Raw genomic sequence first — 25,647 nt, forward strand, 5'->3', positions numbered from 1 at the left:
CGGTATTAATGGTGGTATGACAATTATTTTCAATCAATTTTACATCATTCCTAAAAAGAGCAACTATATACAAAATTTACTAAAAAATTTATTCAATAGACTGGACTTCTTATGTCACAAAAAAATCTTATCGGATGAATACATTTATTTAGTTCATCATCATTTAGAATATATTCAGTTCTTTTAAGCTAGGTTCACACTACCGATCAGATCAACTCGATGATCCCGATTGTCCAAATTTCCACGACCAAGGGAGACCAAATTCTTGATCGGGCCTGTTTATGACTTCTACCCGACTGCTATCCGACTGTACACGACCTTAACCCGACCATTGACGACTCCATACCGACTCCTATACGACTCAAACCCGACCACTAATTGAATACATATTCCATTATTCCGACCAATTCACGATCTCTACACGATCTTTACTCGACTAGGTAGACCAAATCAACTATGATCGATACCAGCCTGATCTCGGCCAGACAAGATCGACTTGATCGTATAGAGGTCGTAGGGATAGTCGGGCATTGGTCGGGTATGTACAATTTCAGTATAAACACCTGATTTTTTTTTTATATCACCCGCTGCAGCGGAGGAGGCATTAAGTGTTACCCTTGTCCGTCTGTAAGAACGCATATGTACGTCCCAACAATTTCCGTTCTCTAATTTTATTTTGCCTCGACCAAATTTAATGAAACGCAATAGCATAAAACATAGATCAAATGCAAACGTTGGTGGTGTCACTTTAACCGTTCTTGAGTAGTGACTCTTTATAACGTTATATGCAAGCTGAGGCATTGATTATCTGTGTCCAATGTACAGGTCCTCCGTTTATTTGGTTGGATTCATTAGTTCACAGAGGGTCTGAGTAAAATTATAAATTTAAAATATCTACAGGGAAATAAAGCAGTTGGATTGTTTGACAAGGTGGTTAGAGCTCAGATAGACAGGCTTATGGCTATGACGGAGCTTGAAGACAGCATAAAAACAAACAAAAATGGGAAGATCGCAAAGGGTGCCAAAAAATCTAGATGATGCAGTGGCTGACAAGTCGACCACTGTGTGGGCAGTATAAATAGTAATCACAAAAATACTGAACTCTGAGGAAAATTTAAAACGAAAAGTCCCTAATGTAAAGGCAAAATCAAAAGTATAAGAGACTTGCAGGAGCTGAATAAAGAGGACCCCGATGGTTATAAAAACTTCCTGAAAGTAAAGTAGGACGCTGATTTGTTATGGGAGTTTTCTTCAAAATGATTTGTCACTGGTTAAGTACTGGTGTTAGATAGAATTGTATCAAAAAGCGTATGAAAAAAAGTGTTTGTAAACATTCGACCTTGTTAATTTCTGTGTCATGTTGTGTCCTGTCGAGAGTTGTCTCATTGGCAATTATACCACATCTTCTTATTTTTTTACTACAAACATTTCTGGACACACGGAAAGTACAGACAGTCAAACAAACATATCCCATTAAACAGCTAAAATATAATATTGATGTTCTTAAAAACTAAATTTGAAGTCTAAATTAGTCATCAGCTGTCTAATGATGAACTTTAATGCACGATTACTTTTATATTTAAAAAATCCTCTGGGGCCAAAATGCAGAATCTACTTCCCTTCAGAAACACCTGAGATCATTCCAGGTTGTATTGGGTTTCGTGTTACTAAGTTTTAAGTTCTTTATGTTGTGTTATGTAGAGTTCTGTTTGTCTTCTCGTCGGCTTTCGTTTTTCGCTATGGTCGTGTCGGTTTGACCTACCGTAGTTTGATTGTTCCTTTGGTATCTGTGTTCTCTTTTTTTAAATTTTCCACCTTCTTGCAAAAGTGCAGATGCGTACTGTACATGTAGGAATTTGTGTACAGTTAAAAATAAATAGACAATATATTTTTGCAGATGCAAAGATATGAGAGTAAATCAAAGCTGCAAACATTTTTAGAAAATCGTGTAGCAGTCATGTATACTCGTAATGGCCGAGTAGAGATCGAAGAGTGATCGAATGTTGTCGCGTAGAGATCGGGTTTTGGTCGAGTTGGTCGAGTTGGTCTGGGATGAAGTCGTAGTGATCATGAAGCGATCGGGCATTGGTCGAGTTAACTTGACTACATATCGTGCAGGTTGTCGTTGATCGGGATATGATCGGATATTAATCGAGCAAAGATCGAAATGATCGAGAACTGATCGGTAAACTATTTGTATTCCGACCAAACTCGATCTCGTCACGATCCTTTCCCGATCAATTTGATCGCTACTCGACGAATTTTCGATCTCTTCTGGAGTGACCGGCTTCTCGATCCTTACTCGAATGTATTTGACATGTCAAAAACTCTCGGGTAGAAAGTCAGATCAATGACGATCAAGGTAGACAATCCTTAACATTCTTGTCGATTGAGACAGACCAGTCTCCCGATCGCTTGATTTGTCATGATCAAGATTGATCGAGTTGGTCTGATCGGCAGTGTGAACCAAGCTTTAGCATTTACACCTAACGCCTTAGCTTCATGATTAAAGTACGCTAGCATGGACTTTATACTGTCCACTTGCGGATTTAAGTTTATCGGAATAGGTAAATTAAATGGTTTTAAAATCTCAAAATTACTGTTATAATCTAGCAATGGTACCGACAAAACAACGAAGATGCGATAATAATCCAACACGGTGTGGCAGCTTAAGATTTGATAGTAATCCCATAATTTAGTAATTGGATCACTCGGTAGCATTATGCCTGGTGGCAATTTTGAATTAATCCCAATTAACAGTTTTCTTAAATTTTTCGGAGAAATCACGCTTTGTGACAAATGACCTAACGACAGCATGTTCAGCTGCATTTGTAGGTGAGAAAAATAAAATTGAGCCTGCGTTACAAGACGTGATGATCCTTCAGTTATCGAATTTATCATAACATGTCTCTCAATTTGAAAAATTCTTTCTTTAACAGCTCTAGTGAAATTTTAAAAATCAACATACAATTCGTTAAAAGCAATAAACAAGTCATTGATTTATGTACAATTTACAATCCCGTGCAATCAATATCAACATATTGTGAAGCCTTACAACATGTTAGAAATTGACGCCAAAAATGCTTTTACTTTAACATTTTTACCTTTACCTATATGTGACGGCAATGTTCGCCTAACTTTTCTCGTTTTCAGTTTTGACTCGATAATCTCCTTTACAGACATTGATTCCTCTGAATCACTGTCATAATTTTCCTCTCTTTCTTTTTCTTTTAAGGGTTAACTCCATAACAGGAATTTATTCTTCATAAGAACTATTTGTTCGTTCTTTTCGATATTTCTTTGCAAGAGTAGCAAGAGGTTTTATTAAAATCAGAATCCGAGTCAGTGTCAACCTCCATGTCTGAACTACTGACATCAGGAGATGCAACATACGCAGCTTTTCTTAACTGTTTACTCTTATTTTAGGAATACCCACTCATCGATTTTAGCTATTCGCAGATCTTTGGCATGTGCTTTTCGTACAACTCCAGTCAATTGATCCTTGATCATGAATGACACTGGCGAGTTTTGGTCAACAATACGGAAATACGGTGTCCATCGATTATCTAATTTATTTTCCTTCAAGTGATTTTTACAATAAACGGGATCCCCTATCTTAAAACCTTCATCTACACATTTTTTTTTTTTTATATATTTTAACTGGCGCTTTTGAACTTGTTTTATGGACCTATGTACCAACACGAATGCTTTATGTTGTTGATTTAGCATTATTTGATGCAAGTCTTCGACAATATATTTCCTATGAGGTTTCATTATGTTATCAATGGGAAGAACGGCATCTCGAGTGTATAACAAATTGAACGGTGAAAATTTAGAAGGACTCACTTATTTTAAACCTAATAGCAGCCAAAGTTTGATTTAAAAACAAATCCAACATTGATTTGTCGTCTTTCATTAGTTTAGATAAAACATCATGGAGAGTACGATGGAACCTTTCGATTCGACGTCCGTTACTTTGCAGACAGTCAAACGAAGTAGTAATATGATTTATATTCAGAGTTTCGCATGTTTTCTTCATAATTTTATTTACATTTTCAGATCCGTTATCATTAAAATTTGTAATGGGACTGAATGTCTTGGAATTATTTCCTCGATAAGCAAATGAGCAATTGTTTCGGCAGAGATGGGTCCGATTACTTTCAATGTAATTGATTAAATTACAATTACTTTGTCATTTGTACGATTAAATTAAATTAATGATTACATCATTTCTGAAAGTATCTGATTAAATTAATGATTACATTGGCAAAGTAATCATGATTACATCTGATTACAATGAATTTAAAAACAAAACATTTTGAATGATGTGGATGAATAAACATTTAATATAACTATAGCATTTTTGAGAACATATTTTATTTGGTTCAATTATAAAATGATAACTTCAAATTAAACGTCATCTATTTAAATAAACACCAAATTTCACTACATATATACATTACACTTTATCACCAATGATCTCTAAATTATTTTGAATTAAATTTTATAAAGATATATCATAATCAAGAGTTTTTTTGTTTGTCTTCTGACCTCTTTCATAATTTATATGTATTCCAAGTTGCAGTTTATGGAAGTTTAAATATGGATGAAATAAAGTTACCAGTTAAAACTATGTTAAATTTTAATAGAAATGTTTAATCAAATTGTAAACAATATGTATTAAAGTATTAAAAACCATTGCATTTTACACGTCCAGTCCAAATACAAAAAAAAGTTTAAACAACATATTTGTCCAACTTTTAATTTAGTTTGTGCTAATTAGATAAATTTTCATGTCTGATTTATCTTTTATCATATATATTTCCCTACAGCTATACTCAATTGGTAATTGCAATAAAAACAAACCTTAATTAGTCTCCTACCTGTCAATTCAAAGTTGACAAAAATCACAAAAATTAACAAAAGATTATAATTCAGGGTTAAAGAAAAGTATTACTTGAATATATAACAGTTATAATCAAATGATAATATGAAGATCATTATAAAACGATGAATATACATGTATGTACAATATCTTTTACCAAGATAAAAGGTATATAATTGTATTATATGTCTCTGAAGCAGAGATTTCATCTGCTTAGGCTAATGATGACTTTTCAATACTGTAACAGTTTATTTTTTTACTGAAGTAGACAAGCTTAAAGTAACCAAACCATTTTAGTATGTTAAAAATTTATCAAATATGAACAAAGAGGTTCGTTCATTTAATGACCAAAAACACAATTTTAGATTTTTTTCATTGTAATCAGAATGTAATCAAAAAGTAATCATGATTACAGGGTATTTTGAAAAGTAATTGATTAAATTAAATTACATGTAATCAGATTTTTGGCTGATTAATGATTACACTGATTACTTGAAAAATTGTAATCAATTACAGCTGATTAACGATTACAATTACAATTACCCCAAGTCTGTTTCGGCTTTTTTGTCTTTTACTGCAAAAGCTTCAGGGAATCCCGAATAAAGATCAATGAACCCAATGATATATTTATTCCCAGACAGTGTTTCTTGATATGGTCCTGATAAATCTAATGCTATTTTAGCAAACGGATAAGGTGGTATATCTACTTCTTGAACAGGAGGATTTACTTTTCTTTAATTTCTAGTTTGACATGTAACACATATGGTTACATAAGCATATATCTTCTTGTATAACCCTGGCCAATAATACCGTAGCTTTATACTGTCATACGTTTTGTCAATACCTAAATGACCATTATTATCATGATATTGAACGACAATATCTTCCCTTAAATGTTCTGGAACATATAATCGGATTAGAGAATCAATATGAGGCTGTGACAGAAAATAAACAACATCTTCAATAATCATGAATTGACTTTGTGTAGAGCTTCTCGCTGTACCTGTTTCAATTTCCCTTTTAACCTTAACAATGTTCAAATCTTTTGCTTGTTCTAATTTTATCTTTAAATCTTCATTTTGAAAAGTCTCCTTACTAGGTAAATCCGGTTGTTCTACAGTGCAAGTAGCAAAATTTCTTGTGTTTAATTCATTTGAATTAATTGTATTAATTTCATAGGTGTTATTATTTATATCGGGATCGACAGTTTCATTACTTATTCCCTTATCGTCATCGCTTTGCGGAGTTCTTGACAAAAGATCTGCAAAATAGTTTGTTTCTCCTGCTATGTACTCAATCTTACAATTGTATCCAGATATCCCTAAAGACCACATTTGTAGCTCTTTGTTTTTCATCGGAGAATCTAGTAAATATTTCAAAGGTTTATGATCCGTTTTGATGATAAAATTTGCTCCGTGTAAATAAAAATCTAATTTCTGGAGTGCATAATGAATCGTAAACGCTTCTTTTTCAACAGTTAACCACAGAGTTTGAGTCTCGCTTAATTTATGCGATAGTAAGTAAATATGTTTTTTAACTGCATGTTCTTCTTCAGTTATCTGTGTCAAGCATGCACTAACACATGTATCACTTGCATCAGTGTACAAGACATAAGGCAAATTAGAGGGTTTGGATATGCAAGTAGAGGTTTCACTGTTAAAATATCTTTTAAGCAATTAAAGCCTACGTCACAACCCTCTGACCAATGATATTTACTCGTTAAATTGACAAGAGGTTCCGCTTTTTTTTTAATAAAAATTCGGAATGAATCTTCTATAGTAACTACACATACCAATAAATCCTCTTAACTTCTTTCACAGTTTTGGATATCGGAATTGTTTGAATAGCTTTTACTTTATCTTGATCTGGTCTAACACCTACACGCGTTATAACAAAACCTAAATATTAAGTTTCTTCTTTAATAAAACTACATTTCTTTAATTTTAATTTCAGTTTATGTTGTCTCAATCTGTCTGAATGTGACGTAAATGGTCTTCAAATGTTCCAGAAAAGATTAAAATATCGTTCTGATAGGCGACCGAAAATTTGTCTAATCCTTGCATTGACATGAGGTGGCTAAAAATACTAGGCATGTTTACAAGTCCAAAAGGCATAATATTAAATTCAAAAAGACCCCTGTGACAAGTAAATGCAGTCTTTTCTTTGTCACTTGCTTTCATGATAAATTATTTGCCAGTATCCACTCAGTAAGTCCAAACTTGTAAAATACCTTGCTTTATTTAATTGTGCCAATATATCGTCTATCAATGGTAAAGGATAAGGGATAACTTTCGTTATACGGGTCAATAAACGGAAATCAATACAAAATCTTTTAGATCCATCCTTTTCATCAAAAACGACAATATGAAATGACCATGGTGATCTTGACCTTCTTATAATATTTGCTTCCAGCATTTCATCAATTGCTTTATCAACTATTGGCCTTTTATGTATAGGAGTTCTATACGGTTTTAATTTAATAGGGTGATGATCTTCCGTACCAATAAACATTTTAACAGTGTTATTCCCCCCTAAATCTTTGTCCATATCAGCAAATATGTCCTCATTTACATTTACAAGAGATCTTACAACTTCTAGATAATCTTGAGGAACATGAATTTTCTGATTTGATATATCTATTAACTCAATTGTTTGACCATCTTTTGTTACACATGAAACGTCATTTGTATTGATGTCACTGACTTTACCTTCTACACATCCCCTATTTAAACAAATAGTTTTATTGGTGTTGTTTAACATTAAAACAGGAATATTGTTCGCTTTATGTATTTTAGTAACCGAGTTACTTACTCATAATCCTGCTTCCGAATTTATATAGCTCGAATCCACGGCAGATACTTGTAACAATTCAGAGTTTAGAAAGCATGAATGTTTCTTAATCTTTCCATAAACAAATGTTTACACTTTGAGGTTTTAAAAGTGTCCTCTTAGCAAATCTTACTATCGAGGCAACATGGATGTCATTTTCAAGAGGCACGTAAACTTTTCCAATTCTTATACAGTTTAAGTCAAAATAGACACGCACGCCTTGTTGTTGTAGAAAATCTCTTTCCAGAATTATATTTCTATTCATATCCGACACTACATGAAAAACATGATTTATTTTTGATCACCCAATTTACAAATCGCTACCTTCTATTAATAAGGACACTGTTTACCGCTTGAAGAGATACTTTATTTTTAATTAACTAAGGTGGACTTTTCATAGCTTGATAAACTCTTTTATGTAATAAAGAGCAACTTGCCCCGGAATCAATTAAAGTCCTATATTTAGTTTTTTTCAATTTTAATTAAACACGAATTCGGAGAATTTGTTGAATTTATTTCAAATACTTTCTTTAAATTAAATGATATAATCATTGATTTGGAAACCTTTTAGAATAAAATAATAAGTATTTTTAAAGGATACTGCATCAGGCCCCTTGGCGATTTAATGGAAAGCTTTTTTAAAAGCTGTTACTTTTTGACAAAAGTGTCCACAAGAGGTCGCTCCTCAAGCGCTTGTTTCAAACTAACTTCCGGTCGCGCTCCAAAAGCAAAACAACGAAAGCGTTGTTTACCTTTGAATCAATCTCAGTATCAAGATGACTGAAAGTTGCATATTTGATGTTGTTAGAGGATTAGCTCTTCTAGTTGGATTAGCTGCAGGGTCAAAATCTAAAATCTCTGACCTTGTGTTTACAACATGGATAGCATTAGGAATGTTTATCTTCCCCGATTATGTGGTTGGCTATCAGGTCAGATATCAAATTATTCAAGATGGTTTGAAAGAATATATCAATGCATATTAACATTGATCGTATAGAAAACACAGCTTATAAAAAGTTTATTCAGATCCAACTCCAACAAATGATTTTAAACAATGTTTTCACAAATTATGTCACCAGAAATCAAAAGCCTGAAAAGACACTATAATTTCACCGCAGGCTCAACTCGATATACAATCAAATGAAACGTCTTCAACAATGAGTAAAACCAATACTGCAAATGCATAGTCAGCTAAGCAAGGCCCCAAAATGACCAATACAAAACAATATTCAAACTAAAAAGCGAACAGCCTGATTTATGTACAATCACAAAGAAATCATGGTAATGAATAAAAAACAAATATGTACATAGAAACGAATTATAGTTAATTGAACCATTGCAGACTTGTACCACTAAAAACTAACTCGTATAAATGCAAACTCATACCACTGCTAACTTGTACCACAGTCAATTCATACCATATTGTGAAATTGTACCAACTTATTTACATTTGCATTCAAATGGTGTGTTAATAAGGAATTATGTATAATACTAAGTTTAACACTTTTCCTGGCACTCCTATTTGAATTTCAGCTGTGCATTTTAAGTATAAATAACCAGACAGTGTTGTCGGTTATACATGCAGGTGTTTCCCACAGTATTTTCCTCGCTAAAAGTACACATGTGACATGGTTGTCAACAAAAGAAAACACGTGCCAATGACACAAACAGAATTTATGTGGTCATTTAATTTATACACTTCAAAAAAGATATTCATTATCATGATTACGTACATGTATTACTTAAGGTAAAAATGCATAGAAATTCAGTCACTTAATAAATGCACTTAAATCATGTAAATAATGAAAATAAAAATGTTTTGAATTATAGGTTTCTGGAAAAACAGATGGATTAATGATCTTCTTCGTCAGATGTACAGGTGCCAGTCAATTAGCCATGACAATGTTTATGTATCTAACCAGGGATACACGTGACGAGACAGTCAAGGGCGCCATCCTGTGGTCAAGAACTCTCGTAAGATATGATAAAACATAAAAATAAACATATATGAATTGCATGGAAATTTTGTATGCAATTAAAACCATGATACATGTACTAAAATATAACAATAACACAATAAAGATAATCAGGAGGATGCCATTATACATCATGTTTTTGTTTGTTCTACATGTCACATAAATTTATGACATTTAAACTAAAGGCATTGTAAATGGCATTAAAGATCAACATACACTGTCTATGTCATAAAACTTTATACAAAAATTATAAATACACTACACCATTTTCTACATTTGAAAATGCCTGTAACAAGTCAGGAATATGACAGTTCTTGTCCATTTGTTTTTGATGCATTTTGTTATTTGATTTTGCCATGTGATTATGGACTTTCCGAATTGATTTTCCTGTAAGTTCAGTATTTTTGTGATTTTACTTATCATTGTCTAACATTGAATAACTACATTTAACACATTGTCATTACATTGTATGACTTCACTTAAAAAGTTTAATAAATCACTAAAATATTAACACATTATCAATGTCATTACATTTTATAACTACACTACACATATTGTCAATGTAATACATTGTATAACTACAAAATGTACATTACACACTTTATTAATGTCATTACATTGTATAACTATTCTAAACACATTGTCACTGCCAAACAAGCATCATTATAAATGTGATAGTTTTATGTTTATACAGGGCACAGCTCCTATGTTGATGATTATGATAGTTTTATGTTTATACAGGGCACAGCTCCTATGTTGATGATTATGATTTATGGACAAGTCTACAAAAACAAGATCTTTGGTCATGGTGTAAGTATATATGTACATTCATGTCACACTATTTCTAAATGAAGCATTTTGTGTGTGTAAATTTAACATGTCAATAACATACATTTTATTTTTGTAACAGAGTAAGAATTATTCAACAGTATGACATGTTTGACACGGAAATGAAGTTCATATAATGGGAAAATTCAAGTATTACTGTCGGAGCATTATCAAATGATTATGTTGCTACAAGTGGATATTTATTAAACTGGCTGGATAAATAAGTGTCACAATGATGAAATATTGAAACAGATATTAATGAGAGATATTTTACACACATAATGAATGATCCTTATATCGTGTAATCTGCATCAGTTGACATGGTTGAAATGATATTTCAACAGAAAATAACAATATTGTAAAGTGAAATGACAAAAATGCATGTGTTTTATCTAATCAAAAAAGAAAATTGTGGAATAAAACAACCTATTTAGGCTTACAAACCCATTCATTACATTCTTTATTATACGGTTTGCCTGATATTTTCTGTAAAAACAAGTTATTTATATGTCTTTATTTTGATGAAATAATACAGATTTTAAAGCCATAAGAAACCTCAAATTAAAAAAAAATGCATTGTTTTATATAACTAAATGGATAGTTTTCATTATACAACTGATGTACATATACTTTTTTCTGAGGAAAATTCTTTAATTTGTCCACATTTAGAAGAAGTTTACTTATTTTTAATTGCTTCCTTCCAGGAAGCAATTCGCCGACATATTTTCCATATGCATAGTGATCTGAGCGTAACCCTCCTCGTAAAAATCTGTTGATCGCAATACGCATTGATCTGTCATTAAAATAAACAATTCTCTGATTGTACTTGTTAAACACGTGCTCAATACCCATGTTTTTTTTATTTGTTTACTATAAGGTGACAATCTGTAAACTTTGGCTTCAAAACACAGCATTTAATGAGCAGCCATATTTGTTAAATTATAACAGACAGAGAGAAAAAATTGATGATTATACGTTATTTTTGCGTAAAAAATGAGAAAATCATGCACAGAGGACTAAAATTATGATACATTGTATATACATGCATTGGTAAAAGAATTGAATAAACATTTTTTTTTCACCACTTACTCGTTTCATATGACTTTAAATCTGTTGTAATATTTATATTTCTGGAAATTATGTTTTTTAAGAGAATTTGAAGGGATAAAGGTTGAGAATAAACTTTTTTATTTCAGAATATTTTGGATATTGGGTAATTTCATTGTTAATTGTGTAGGTTATTATTAAAAGTAAGAAGATTAACACATGGTTTGGTTGCCAATATAATATTTATAATGAGACAACTCCTCCTAGTAGACCTAATGATACATTTATAGGTCAACGTAAACCTTCAGCAATTTGTTACTGTTTATTGAATACTATTTTTGTATTTGCCCCTTTCAATTTCCACAAAATGGTCACTTACCTTTAATTTAGTAAATCTTTTCCTTGTTATTAAGTTATTTTCTTTAAAGTTTCATATTTCTTTTTATATTAGGCCAATTAAAATTAATTGATAGATTTTCATCCCCGCCCGCCCCTCTGAAATCGCCCCGCCCTGAATTTTTTTATTTTATAAAATTTACGATTTCCGGATTTTGTTCATTCCCGTTACCGGTAACCGTTAAAATTTCGTTTCATTCAATGCTTCCTGTTTCAAATTTCGGTTTTGTACCTCGAGTAAATCTAACCAAAATGATTATGTCTACCTTTCCGCTGCTCTATGATGACAACATCATCTTCCGAGAGTAAAGATTGATAACGAGAATGACATGAAACATTGGTGTTACGAGAAAAACGCTGTTTCCAAGACTGCAAATCGCGGTATGTCACAAATTTCTGTGATTAGAAAACTGCGGACTTTTTTATTTATGCAATGACTTTGTCTCAGGAAATTTAAACTGTAAATGATACTCAAAGCACAAGATTCGTGGAAACCATTGATACAGAAAACATGACTGAATTATAGATATTGAAACACAAGCACGAACTTGTCAGATTTATGACCGTTTATTGAATTTAAAAAGTCGACTAACATACGCATTTTATTTATGCAAGCCCTTTGATTTTACCCATGGCTGTCTTTTTATTTTGACAAACAGCAAATATCCCAATACAGCCAAAAAGACTCATTAAACAACAACTTTTTTTTAATTATTAGGTTCATGTTCTACATGATAACTATATTTTCATCTTGCATATAAAGTACCAACCCTATTATTTTCAACACTCTCTGAGCTTTCATTTTATTCTGTACTCATAATAATTGTGTTGCATACCAATGCATTTGCTTCATTTTATGGTAATACAAACCATTGTTTAGAAACCCAAATACATTTTGTGTAGGTAGTCTAACTGAAGAGAGTATTTCTCACACGTTTTTGTTGTTTAAAAGTTTTTAAAGCCGCAGTTAGATATATTTATTTAAGGATTTGAAATATTATGTAAGATTCCTCATACTTGTGTATACATGATATAAGCTTATTATTACACTTGCATATACGAAGAACTAGTCACAAAAGGGTTTCATATGAAATAAAATTTAAAAAATAAAATTCTCCCACCCGCCCCATTATTTTCAAAAATTTGGATGAAAATCTACTAATTAATTTTAGTTGGCCTTAACTATCTTTAAAGTTTCATATTTTATTTTATATTTACTATATGATGTATATAGATAAAGGATTTATTATTTTCTGCTAAGTAAGACTCATACTGCTTAGTCAGCTATAAAAGGATGTATAAATTTGTATGATTTTGAAAACTTTCTCAGAATGCTACAGATTCTGAATGGCAAATTGCAAAACATACCCAGATACCAGTAATAACTTTATAAAAATCAGCTAATTATATTTGTTTATACATGTATGCCTTATCTTATTTTCAGAACTTGTGGTTTTTCCTGCCATTTTTTATCAGTATTTGGATCTATAACGTTTACCAGATGCACACCCCACCACCAGCTGTTGGACGTAGAGAACAGAAGGGCTTTGTCAGTATCCTGTTAAGAGTGTATTTTCTGGTTTTATTTGTAGAAGGTCTACAAGGTCTGGCATTCCCAAACTCAGTCATGTTTTTTATGGTATGTGACTTTATATAATAATTTACTATTTTCTACAGAACTTCTTGTTTTTTCTTTACAAACTTATGGTCATATCAACTTGTAACCATCATTCTTGGTTTACTTTTGAAAAATAATGATTGGGTTATCTTTCTTAGCTCAAAATTAATCTACAAAGTAAACAATCCCATGCTGTTCTCCTTTATAGAGGAATAGACATAGATGCAGTATGGCTTTATTCTAAATTGAAAAGAAAGAATGAAGAAGAAAAAATGCTGCACAATATTTTAAGTAAATTGTATAATTTACTAGTACAACTGAATATATTCTCTCTATATTACCATGTATTATATTTCTTCTGAAAATCATGTTTGATATTTACAACATTTGACTGTTTGAGGCTTAAATTAAAATACTGTTTGTTTGCCCTTTACCGACCGACCCTATAAGTTTGTTCTGACTGAAAATCTTTTATTTGTATTTACCAGCAATATTTTATTTTTAATTTTTTTTTTCGTTCCTACCGAAAATCTTAAATTTGTATTTCCAACTCAAAACTTTTTTTACCGGAATCCTAGAGTTTTATCTTCCCTGTATAAGGTTAAGTCCGTTTGGTATGAACACTTGCATTTAGAGAATCAAAGCATTTGATTGAAATCGATGTTGAAAGTTTTTGAAATCATGATATGACGAACGTTGCCCTGTGTCTTTATACTTCGTTCGTTCAATACAAAATTATCAACGTGTGTACAAAATATTTTCTTAACAGATGTTGTACCTATATGTAGGGATGGCCTTTGGTGATTCTTAGATCAGGATAATTACGATAACGCTGCCTTCGACAAGCTTTGACATTTTGTTTATATCTGACATGAACCAATGTCCTGTAAATTGGCAGTAAAATTGTCAAGTTTTCCTAACAGACCATTTATAAAGCGATGTCAAATACGTGACAATTTGTCTTTAGTCTTTTTCACAACAGTATAAGTTTCAAGTCTTTCAGATTTTTATTGATAACACCTGGACACACGAAAATTTAAACACTCAGTCTCTAGGGTTGCATGATGATGATGGTGGGAAATGCACTGCCGGCCAGTGGCTTTATAATCTAGTCAAATATTCTTTTTATTTCACAGATATCATCTCTGATAATTTTAGTTCAAATTTTGATAAAACTGGTAGAATGTCGGAATAAAACATGCTATACATGTAGGTTGCACATTGTACAGCTGTTTCACAAACCATACTAGGGAGATATATGATATTATTTAACCTTTCAGTAGAGATAAGCCTACAAGGTACATGTGCTTAGTACATGTTATTTGTGCAAGTTAAAACTCTTAAAAGTTCCAGGCATATAAACATTGAAAATATGCCGCACAGCCCTATAATTTGATATTTGCAAAATAGTAGTGCATACAATGTATGAACATGATGAATTAACTACTTGCACATTCTACATGGTAATATCCCAGTATCTTTAAAAGTAGTAAAGATCAGTAAAATCATACTTAATAAAAGCAAATACAGACAAAAATGATATCATGCAGATTTTGTATCTATAAAATAAAATATTATACCTATCTGCCTACCCTGTTTCAAAAAATAGGGTCGTAAAAGGGCAAACAAACAATATTTTAATTTAGGCCTGATGACTATTTTTCTTTAAGAAAATAATATATATACACTGTATATATAAAAAAAAAATTCTCTCGCATATATGTGCATTGTAAATCTATCGAAACACACATATGTTATATATATTTATATATATATAAATGTCTAAGAATATAACTTAAACACGCTAATTAATACATTAAAAAGTTCTATTAGATTTTAAATAGAAATACACAATATTTCGCTAAACAAATTAGCTTCATCAGGCATGTGCATCTCTCAAGGTGAAATCGGATGCATGACAAAAAAATATTTTTGTAGCTTTATCTATACAAGATTTGAGGAAAATTGTAACATATTTATTGATGTTGCATCAAATATGTTTGTAGCTACAACTACATAAAGTTGGAATAAAAACACATTTATAGATGTTCGATTAATTGTATGAATTTCTATAAATTAATTTGTATGATTTCAAGATAATTATGGTTTTGATTTGCTTTTAAATCTTTTTTCGTCTCTCTCATCGAATCCATCAGGTTCAAGTGTTCGTAACTGGTGCATCCAAAATATCTCTCTCTTTTGTCTTCCTTAATGTGTATCCCAATTTTGGTTTTTATGCCCCACTTACGATAGTAGAGGGGCATTATGTTTTCTGGTCTGTGTGTCCGTATGTTCGTTCGTTCGTCTGTCCAGTTTCAAGTTAAAGTTTTTGGTCGAGGAAGTTTTTGTTGAAGTTGAAGTCCAATCAACCTGAAACTTAGTATATATGTTCCTTTTGATATGAATTTTCTAATTTTGATGTCAAATTAGAGTTCTGACACCAATTTCATGGTCCACTGAACATAGAAAATGATAGTGCAAGTGGGGCATCTGTGTACTGGGGACACATTCTTGTTTTCAACGATTAGAAATGTGACGTTATCAAAATCATGTCCTGCTCTTAAAAGGTGTCTTGTAATTGTAGTTTCTTTCTTTTGTATAAAATGACCGATGGTTATTTAGTCAGATATTAAATAGTGTTTCTGTTTCACCAGCATATTGTAATTTGCAAGTTCCACATGTTAGAACATAAATGCAATTTTGGATTTTGCAATTTGATGTTATAAATATATTGTACTTTTTCTTTGTGACTGTGCTGACGAATTAGGTTTCGATGTTGGCCACTTTGCAGCACTTACAATTGCCCCTTCCGCATAGTTTATAACCTCTGATTGTTGATATCTCCTGTTTAGATACTTTAGATGTTACTAGAATATCTTTGAAGTTTTTGGGTCTGCGGTAAGCCATAACGGGAGGTGATGGAAAAATCTCTTTTAAGGAAGGATCATTTTCAATAAGACGCCAGTGTTTGTAGACAATGGATGAAAGATTTGTCAGGTCAAAATGGAAGCTAACAACAAACAGGATTTTATTTGTCTGGGCCGTCTTTTCTTTGTATTCAAGTAGGTTTGTTTACCAAAAGCTTCTGAAATATTTTTGTTCTTATCTTGTAACCTCTTGATTTAAGTTGCTGTCTGAGTTGCCCAAAACGATGGTTTATTTTGATTTCGATGAACAAATCCGTTTTAACCTGATGGCTTGGCTGTACAGAATGCTCCGGGAGCAGTGTTTTGGGTGACAACTTTTCAGAGAGAGAAATTGGTGTTTATCAGTTTTTGGTGTATATATACATGATATATAAAGACTTTACAGTCAAATGTTTATAACCTAATAAATCTAAATATTCAAGGGGGAGAATGTAACTATTTAAGATTTAACGTCAAATATAAACCATTGGAATGGTATCAAATTAAAAGTTAAATTGAATATAGAATTATTATATGAAGATGGCTTGCACTCAGCTATTGATAAAATGACATTTGCATTTTAAAAAACCCAAAAGCATTATTTTCTACAGAAAAATGTTATTTAAAAACATAATATTTATATTTTATCTTTGATTTCAGAATACTACACCACAGTTCATACATCAGCACTTTGTTCGTGTGTTGTGTGCATCTGATTTCTCCGCCATATTTCTTATCTGGTATGCACCAAGTTTTCTACGGGATGATGACAGGAAGGCTCTCTTCATCTCCCATCTGGCAGTAAGTTCATTGAAGTTATAGAGATATATACAAAAATTAAAAGAGTAATTGTATAAAGTTGTGCATGTATTTCTCGCAGGACTTATTTAATCTCACTTTAATGAATCATTGATAATATATAAATTATTAAAAAGAAGATGTAGGATTGCCAATGAGACAATTCTTTACAAGAGACCAAATGACACAAAAATTAATAACTAAAGGTCACCATACTGCCTTCAACAATCAGCAAAAGCCCATACCACATAGTCTGCAATAACAGTTTTTCTTGTACACGTAAAAAATTGTGTAAGAATTTGATTTCCCAAGAGTAATCACACATTGAATCATAGTCAGTAGCAGAAACATTTCACCATGTGCACCCTTCATAAGCAGGCAATTATGTTGCCCATATGCATTGATAATACTGACATCTGTTCTAGTTTCAGCCTAGAAATTTATCTTACCCATTGCATGAAATGAAAAGGGACATCTTTACATGGATACAAGTTTTAAGATGGCACTTAACCAAACTGTAATGGCTTACTTAACAAACGAGAACCAGTTCTGTTTTCAGACCTCAGGTCTTGTAGTTATTAGCCTCCTGGTTGTATAGAACCAGTTCTGTTTTCAGACCTCAGGTCCTGTAGTTATTAGCCTCCTGGTTGTATAGAACCAGTTCTGTTTTCAGACCTCAGGTCCTGTAGTTATTAGCCTCCTGGTTGTATAGAACCAGTTCTGTTTTCAGACCTCAGGTCCTGTAGTTATTAGCCTCCTGGTTGTATAGAACCAGTTCTGTTTTCAGACCTCAGGTCTTGTAGTTATTAGCCTCCTGGTTGTATAGAACCAGTTCTGTTTTCAGACCTCAGGTCTTGTAGTTATTAGCCTCCTGGTTGTATAGAGAACCAGTTCTGTTTTCAGACCTCAGGTCTTGTAGTTATTAGCCTCCTGGTTGTATAGAACCAGTTCTGTTTTCAGACCTCAGGTCCTGTAGTTATTAGCCTCCTGGTTGTATAGAACCAGTTCTGTTTTCAGACCTCAGGTCCTGTAGTTATTAGCCTCCTGGTTGTATAGAACCAGTTCTGTTTTCAGACCTCAGGTCCTGTAGTTATTAGCCTCCTGGTTGTATAGAACCAGTTCTGTTTTCAGACCTCAGGTCTTGTAGTTATTAGCCTCCTGGTTGTATAGAACCAGTTCTGTTTTCAGACCTCAGGTCCTGTAGTTATTTGCCTCCTGGTTGTATAGAACCAGTTCTGTTTTCAGACCTCAGGTCTTGTAGTTATTAGCCTCCTGGTTGTATAGAACCAGTTCTGTTTTCAGACCTCAGGTCTTGTAGTTATTAGCCTCCTGGTTGTATAGAGAACCAGTTCTGTTTTCAGACCTCAGGTCTTGTAGTTATTAGCCTCCTGGTTGTATAGAACCAGTTCTGTTTTCAGACCTCAGGTCCTGTAGTTATTAGCCTCCTGGTTGTATAGAACCAGTTCTGTTTTCAGACCTCAGGTCCTGTAGTTATTAGCCTCCTGGTTGTATAGAACCAGTTCTGTTTTCAGACCTCAGGTCCTGTAGTTATTAGCCTCCTGGTTGTATAGAACCAGTTCTGTTTTCAGACCTCAGGTCTTGTAGTTATTAGCCTCCTGGTTGTATAGAACCAGTTCTGTTTTCAGACCTCAGGTCCTGTAGTTATTTGCCTCCTGGTTGTATAGAACCAGTTCTGTTTTCAGACCTCAGGTCTTGTAGTTATTAGCCTCCTGGTTGTATATTTTGTTGAAATAGCTGTAAATGTACGTTATTAGTTTGTTTTCAGTTATCCAACTACTGCAACTACTTTTTTGTAGCAATGGACTTGGTCTGATCATACGAAATGAATATTTGAAAACTGCATCTTTTATGTCTTGTTATTACATACAATATAAGTCTTTATAGTATTGCTCAATAGTTTCAGAAAACATTTGTCCTCATTTTAAGACATAGTACTTTTGTAAGTTGAGTAATGTTTTTCTAGCATACAACTTTTTTCTTTTAGGCAGCAGGACTTGGAATCCTCAGTCTCCTGGCTGCCTGCTTTGTTGACCATGCTATAGAGGTATCACAGATGTACTGGATCCATCTGTTCATGACTCCTGTCCTCATACCAGCTATTGGACTGGGTCTGATTCTACAGAATGAACGTTCAAAGAATGCAGTGTTTACTACACCTTCTCATTACTACATGAGATCTAGTCAGGTTAAGAAAGAGTAGTGTTGAATTCACATTCATGACATTAAGAAAACAACTTTTCTTTTCACATGTTTAATAGTTTTCATATATGTTTTGGTAGAATGAAACTTGCATGGTATGAAAATAAACTTCATGGAGAATATATTTTTTAGATACATAACTGGTTATTAACTTTTTATATGAAAATAGGAATGAAGGACAGGTTTATATTAGTAGATGAAGCATAATAATATTTGTTATTAAAATTAACTAATGTTGACAATATATATATAATTAGTATTCACAAGACAGTTGGATTGCCTAAGTTGTTCATGTTAAAATAGGGAGATGTGATATATGATAACCAAGTTGACCAATATCCATTAAAGACTGCAGGAACTTTTTAACAATCAATGATGAAATTTAAATGGAAAAAAGAAAAATACATATTGTTGACCTTTATTGTCCTCAAATGATTTTGAAATAAAACTGATTTTCAAAATTTGTGAAATTTCAACAAGAATATGACATTAAAATGATATGGATGTCTAATTAAAAATGATGGAATTTGTTCATCCTTTGTCAAATATAGTTTTTATTGATGTATGTTCAAAAATATAATAAAAATGAAAGGTCACATTGCATTTTCTCAAGCTACAGGTTGTGACAAAATGACATATTTTGTATGGATTATACAGGAAAAAACATCATTATGTGATTAAAAACTAAACAAAATGATAGAATTGTAAAATAAAATACGAGAAGATAGTTACATGTATCAGTAAATGCTTTCATAATTTAAAAGAAAAGATAGGGTCACCAAACGTTTTTTCTGGCTAGAATACAAAATTGCAAAATTCCATGTAGATTCCTTCAGAAAATGCACTTTTTTAGTGTTAACTCCCTTTTAAATGTCAATTTCAAAAAAATAAAAAATCAAGTAAAAATAATCAATACATTTACCAATACTTATATTTAAAAGTTATAATCATTTATATTTGTTCTTTTAAATGAAAATTCACGTAATAGTAATATGCATTCCTGCATCAAATTTTGCTAACTTAATTGAAAATTTGGACCTTAGGTTCTCTGTTTTTTACAATCCAAGATGGCGAAAGACACCCATACCACCTTAAGTGTAATTTCTGAATAATGGAACATCATACAAAATATGTCATTGAATGAAAAGTTTATTGTTTGCTAGCATATCTGTTGTTAAATAATTGATAGTAGAAAATACAATGTTTTACTCACAATTGGCAGCAATTATTCTTTCATTTTCTAGATATATGAATGATGAACTCAAATTTTAAAGTGCAGAATATTTTTTTTACTATAGATACAATGAAGGATTTAATGAATCTCAGGTATACAATCAGATGTCCTGCAACAATGTTTTAAGTTTAAAGGAGCTTTTAGTTTACATTTGATCATAGATGGGATCATATTGTCGTAATCACCTTATGAAAATCAGCAACTCTTGTCTAGAGAGTTTGCAAAATTTTAACTTTTGATGTCATACAATCACTTTCACATTGCCCAAATAATTCTGTTTTGTCATAAAAAATTACGCAAACCTCCTTAATGCCCAATAATAGCAAAGAAAAATCTGCACTGAATCATGGTTTATGTGGTGTATTTTGATCAATGTATTTTTTTCAATCATTCATGAACACATAGAATTTCTATATTTATAATTAGAATAATTCCAAGAAGGCAGCTACACTTCTTATTTATTGAAGTATGATGACACATTTAATTAGGCAAATAGGACTACATGTTTATGATTAGATTAACAAATGTATGTATTTTTTGGATTTTCAATAGTGATTTGTATTAATTTACTGTGACAAATTACTCTTTTTTTTTTAACTAAATTTAATTATGAAATATAAGCAATTAATTTAAAAAAAAAATCTACTATTTAATCATATGGTTCTTCCAAAAATTATAGTGTTAAGGTTTGGAAGGAATTCAAATTATTTTAATGTGTGTTGTTGCATTTTCCTTAGGATTTTGTAAGTATAAAAAGTAAAATGAAAATTTATGTTAAGATTGGTTGGGGTAAAAAAAAGAATTCTCCCCCGTGTGCTTCATGTGTTTTTGACATATACGTTTTAATTGTATTATTCATCTAGGTAATACTATCCAGTATTCTAGTAATTTGATGAGTTACTAGCTGTGGATAAAAAAAATGTGGCGCTGTGTCAGTGTTTTAATAGTACATTGTTTTAAAATTCAGGCAATATGCAAATACATGAAAGCAGCAAATGTTTTATTTATTTGTTTTTTAATGATAATTTTTTGTATGGATGCGTTGGAGATTGATGTAGTTTCCTGTTTTTATTTTCCATATTAATTGTAGTGTGCTGTTCATAATGCTTCTGTTTTTACTTTTTGAGAAGATCTGATAGTTTAAGCACAACCACTATAAATAGAAAAGTCAATGGTATTCAGAATGCAGTTTTATAAGCATGGGAACGTCTCGTTTTCATTTACATATTTTGACCCTGCCTTCTAAGACATTGTTCATTGACTTTAAAACTTTTGTTTTGTTTAGATGTTAACGTTTGTGGATAGGTTAGTTTAATTGATGATATTTGTTATGCAAAATTACATGAAGCTGTGACATATCTCTGTGTCGCCAGTTTATTTACATGGTAAACACAGATCCATTTGTTTTCTACTTTTATCTACTGACCAGCATTTAATTATGACCAGAAAGTTTTCTTGAATATGAAGTACCATGTTTCTTTTCTGATTATACACTTTACTGGAAAAGTGTTCATGGTGAAAAATAAGCTTAACACTAAATTTGTCCACTCATTTTGTGTGAATGTACCTATTGTATTTTGTATACCTATTTATCATTTACATAGTTAGAATAGTATGAAATATATACAATCAGTAACCTCCACATGTCAGAACATCTTTTTAAATGTATCTGTATCCATGGTATAAAGAAGATTATATATTTTTTAAAGTGTACTGATTCTGACCAAAGTCTTGTGTAAAACAACTTTTTGAATTTATATTTTGAATGTTAACTAAACAATTTTTTCTTTTTATAGTTTCTTTGTCATCAATTTTGTGCCATAGTCACTTGAAATCTTTTTTAAACTTTGATTTTATAAAATATTGTTTTATGACATTTAATGCAATGAAATGTATTTTCAATGTTCATTTTGGGTTGTTTTACCTTAACTGATAATAATAAATAGTAAAAATTCGTTAGACTTTTTCTTTAAGCCAAATGATATAAACTGAAGTCAATGGTATTGAATTGTCACCAGTAAAGTCTTCATATAGAACCCCAACCAACTTACAATGGGAACAAAATCCCAGAATTTGTAGATTAAAAAATGACATGCATATCAGCCTCATAATCTAAATAATAAAAGAAAAAGCAACATAAAATCAAATGTCCATGACAATCCCTGTTACCTTGAATATAAGAAGCATAGTCAGGCTGTCTTCCTTATTATACAGAAACAAATTACCATGATATAGGTAATATATATAGGTAATGATATAAGCCATGCTTTACATACAAAAATTTAAAACAGATGATTGAAGACACATTCTTAGAATTTAGTCTGTTAAATTTTTGCTGGAGAGCTGACCATTGTCAGAATATATAATCAAATATCATGTATTCATGTTATTGGCATTGGTTAAATATAGCAGTGGATGGATTTTTGATCTTTTTTTGTCATGGACCAACATATATTACTCAGTTTATCTTCAGATTTAAAATAACCATAAGTAAATGTATTGCCCAGACTAGTTAATTATGTCTGATCATGAGGCTTTTACATTTAGGTCTTACTATCAGCTAAGCTTAATTACTTCGATTGATATAAAATGAAAACTCAGAGGTGCAGACCTAGCTACCTTTCAGATGGACATACACACATTACTTTAAATATATATACCAAATATAGTCGACCTAGAAATACTGACATGAAAACTTGACCATCAATATACCATAAGCTTTGTGTTGAGGTGAAATGACTTCTGTTAGAAAGACATGTTCATCTCATGTTGCAGAGCTGACAAATCTATAAGAAACATTTGCCTATTTGAGTATAGACCTGCAAATATCTAACAGTATATGTAAATACAATCCATTTTTTCTTTAGATAAAAACAGAAATTTGTCTTTTAATGTTTAGATTTGGTTAGTTTCTTCATTGCCATGAATCAAAAGTTAACATTATTTGTCTTTAGGATCAACCTTAGGTAAACATGTCTTTCCGACAGAAGTCATCTGGCCTAAACATGGAGTCAGAATACAAGAAGCATTAAAAATAACACATTATTAACTTGGTGCATCTGATCTGCTTTCCTTGATTTAACCCCCAGGACTGCTGGAAAGATAGAAGTGGTGTATAAATATCGGGATTGCTAAATGACTAAAACGGCATAAACGAAAATGGAAAAACTAGCGACCTTCAACTCTAAGCAAAAGTTTGCATTTCAGGGACAAACTGTCAGAGAATTGGAACCTTAATTTAAATTGATAAACCGAAAATTTTAGTAATAAAATTGAGAATGGAAATGGGGAATGTGCCAAAGAGACAACAACCCGACCATAGAAAAAAACAACAGCAGAAGGTCTTCAATGTAGCGAGAAATTCCCGCACCCGAAGGCGTCCTTGAGCTGGCCCCTAAACAAATATATACTAGTTCAGTGATAATGAATGTATATGTATATAAAAGAGGCGAAAGATACCATCGTTTGATGTGTTTTGTCATTTGATTTTGCCATGTGATTAGGGAATTTCTGATTGAATTTTCCTCTGAGTTCAGTACTTTTGTGATTTTACTTTATACCAGAGTGACTTTCAAAATCATAGGTCGTAAATAAACAGCATATGCCATGCATATGGCTGGAAAATTTAAAAAAAAAACCCAAACAATAGAACAAAAAGCTATAGAATGAGCAGCACGAACCCTACTAAAAAAATTAATCCTGTCAATGACTGAGACTGGAACACAGATACAGTTCTCACTACAGACTATACCCTCTGAGACTCAATTTACCAGCAGAGGTTCTCTGCAAGTTAAAGTGGTAAAGCACTGACTATCTGTCATATACCCTAGTGGACACATTCCACCAGCATTTAGGTACACCAGTGACCTCAGACCTAATGATATTATCATGGATTGCAAAGATACGCAACTAGTGCTTGTGGCAAAGCACTGCCTACCTGTCAAAATACCCTAGTAGACAAACTGTCCACCAGTAGAGGTAAACATCCACTGACCTCCGATGAAAAGATACCCTCTGAAACTGCAAAAATAGACAGCCAGTGCTAGTGACGGTCGCTGACTACCTGTCAAATACCTCAGTGGACCAGCAGATTTACACATCCAGTGACTTCCGATTCAATGATACTCTAGAAGACTGCAAAGATACACAACCAGTGCTTGTGGCGTAGCACTGACTACCTGTCAAATACCGGTACCCTAGTAGACAAACAGTTCACCAGCAGAGTTACACATCCAGTGACTACCGATCAAAGGATACTCTAAGGGACTGCAAAGATACACAACCAGTGCTTGTGGCGTAGCACTGACTACCTGTCAAATACCGGTACCCTAGTGGACAAACAGTTCACCAGCAGAGTTACACATCCAGTGACTACCGATCAAATGATACTCTAGGGGACTGCAAAGATACACCGCCAGTTCTAGTTACGAAGCACTGGCTACCTGTCAAATACCCTACGGACCAACAATCCAACGACAGAGGTACACATTCAGTTACTACCGATCTAATGATACTCTCGGGGACTGCAAAGATAGACAGCCATATCTTCACAGCTATATTTGCGTAGGTACTTTTTCTGTACCAAAAAAATGTAGTACTGGAATTCTTCTTTTAATATTCAAAACTATTTTGTTACTTTTAAAATTATTGTAATACTTAGGTACTTGTATTTTAGAGTACTTGATTTGTACTTGAAATACTCAGCATTTTTAAAGTTTATCTATTTCAAATCTCTTAAAGTTATGATTTTTAAACATGAAATATTGTGATTACTGTTGTTATATTTCTGAACCAAATTTTAAGTGCAAATCAAGTACTAAAAATATAGGTACCTAAATATTACAATAATTTTTAAAAGAAAATTAAAGAAATAGTACTAAATATTGTAATTAAATTTCTAGTACTATAGT

The 25,647-nt window shown here is 32.1% G+C and overlaps 1 protein-coding gene across 1 annotated transcript; it reads left to right on the forward strand.

The window, feature by feature from the left end:
- The first annotated feature begins 8,458 nt into the window (after nt 1-8,458).
- LOC143075348 (uncharacterized) lies at nt 8,459-22,692 on the forward strand. The gene is made up of 6 exons (XM_076250737.1): nt 8,459-8,643; nt 9,545-9,688; nt 10,432-10,500; nt 13,406-13,600; nt 17,146-17,286; nt 19,289-22,692. The coding sequence occupies exons 1-6, from the start codon at nt 8,491-8,493 to the stop codon at nt 19,502-19,504; spliced, it is 918 nt and encodes a 305-aa protein (XP_076106852.1). The 5' UTR covers nt 8,459-8,490; the 3' UTR covers nt 19,505-22,692.
- The last annotated feature ends 2,955 nt before the right edge of the window (nt 22,693-25,647 follow it).

The sequence above is a fragment of the Mytilus galloprovincialis genome, chromosome 5 (assembly GCF_965363235.1).
Source record: "Mytilus galloprovincialis chromosome 5, xbMytGall1.hap1.1, whole genome shotgun sequence".
In the NCBI taxonomy this organism is placed as follows: Eukaryota; Metazoa; Mollusca; class Bivalvia; order Mytilida; family Mytilidae; genus Mytilus; species Mytilus galloprovincialis.

Excerpts from the sequence above, each read along its gene's own strand:
- LOC143075348 (XM_076250737.1), top strand. The coding sequence starts at position 8,491 with ATGACTGAAAGTTGCATATTTGATGTTGTTAGAGGATTAGCTCTTCTA. Across the intron at positions 8,644-9,544 it reads ATTATGTGGTTGGCTATCAG|GTTTCTGGAAAAACAGATGG; the intron begins GTCAGATATCAA and ends TTTGAATTATAG. Across the intron at positions 13,601-17,145 it reads ACTCAGTCATGTTTTTTATG|AATACTACACCACAGTTCAT; the intron begins GTATGTGACTTT and ends CTTTGATTTCAG.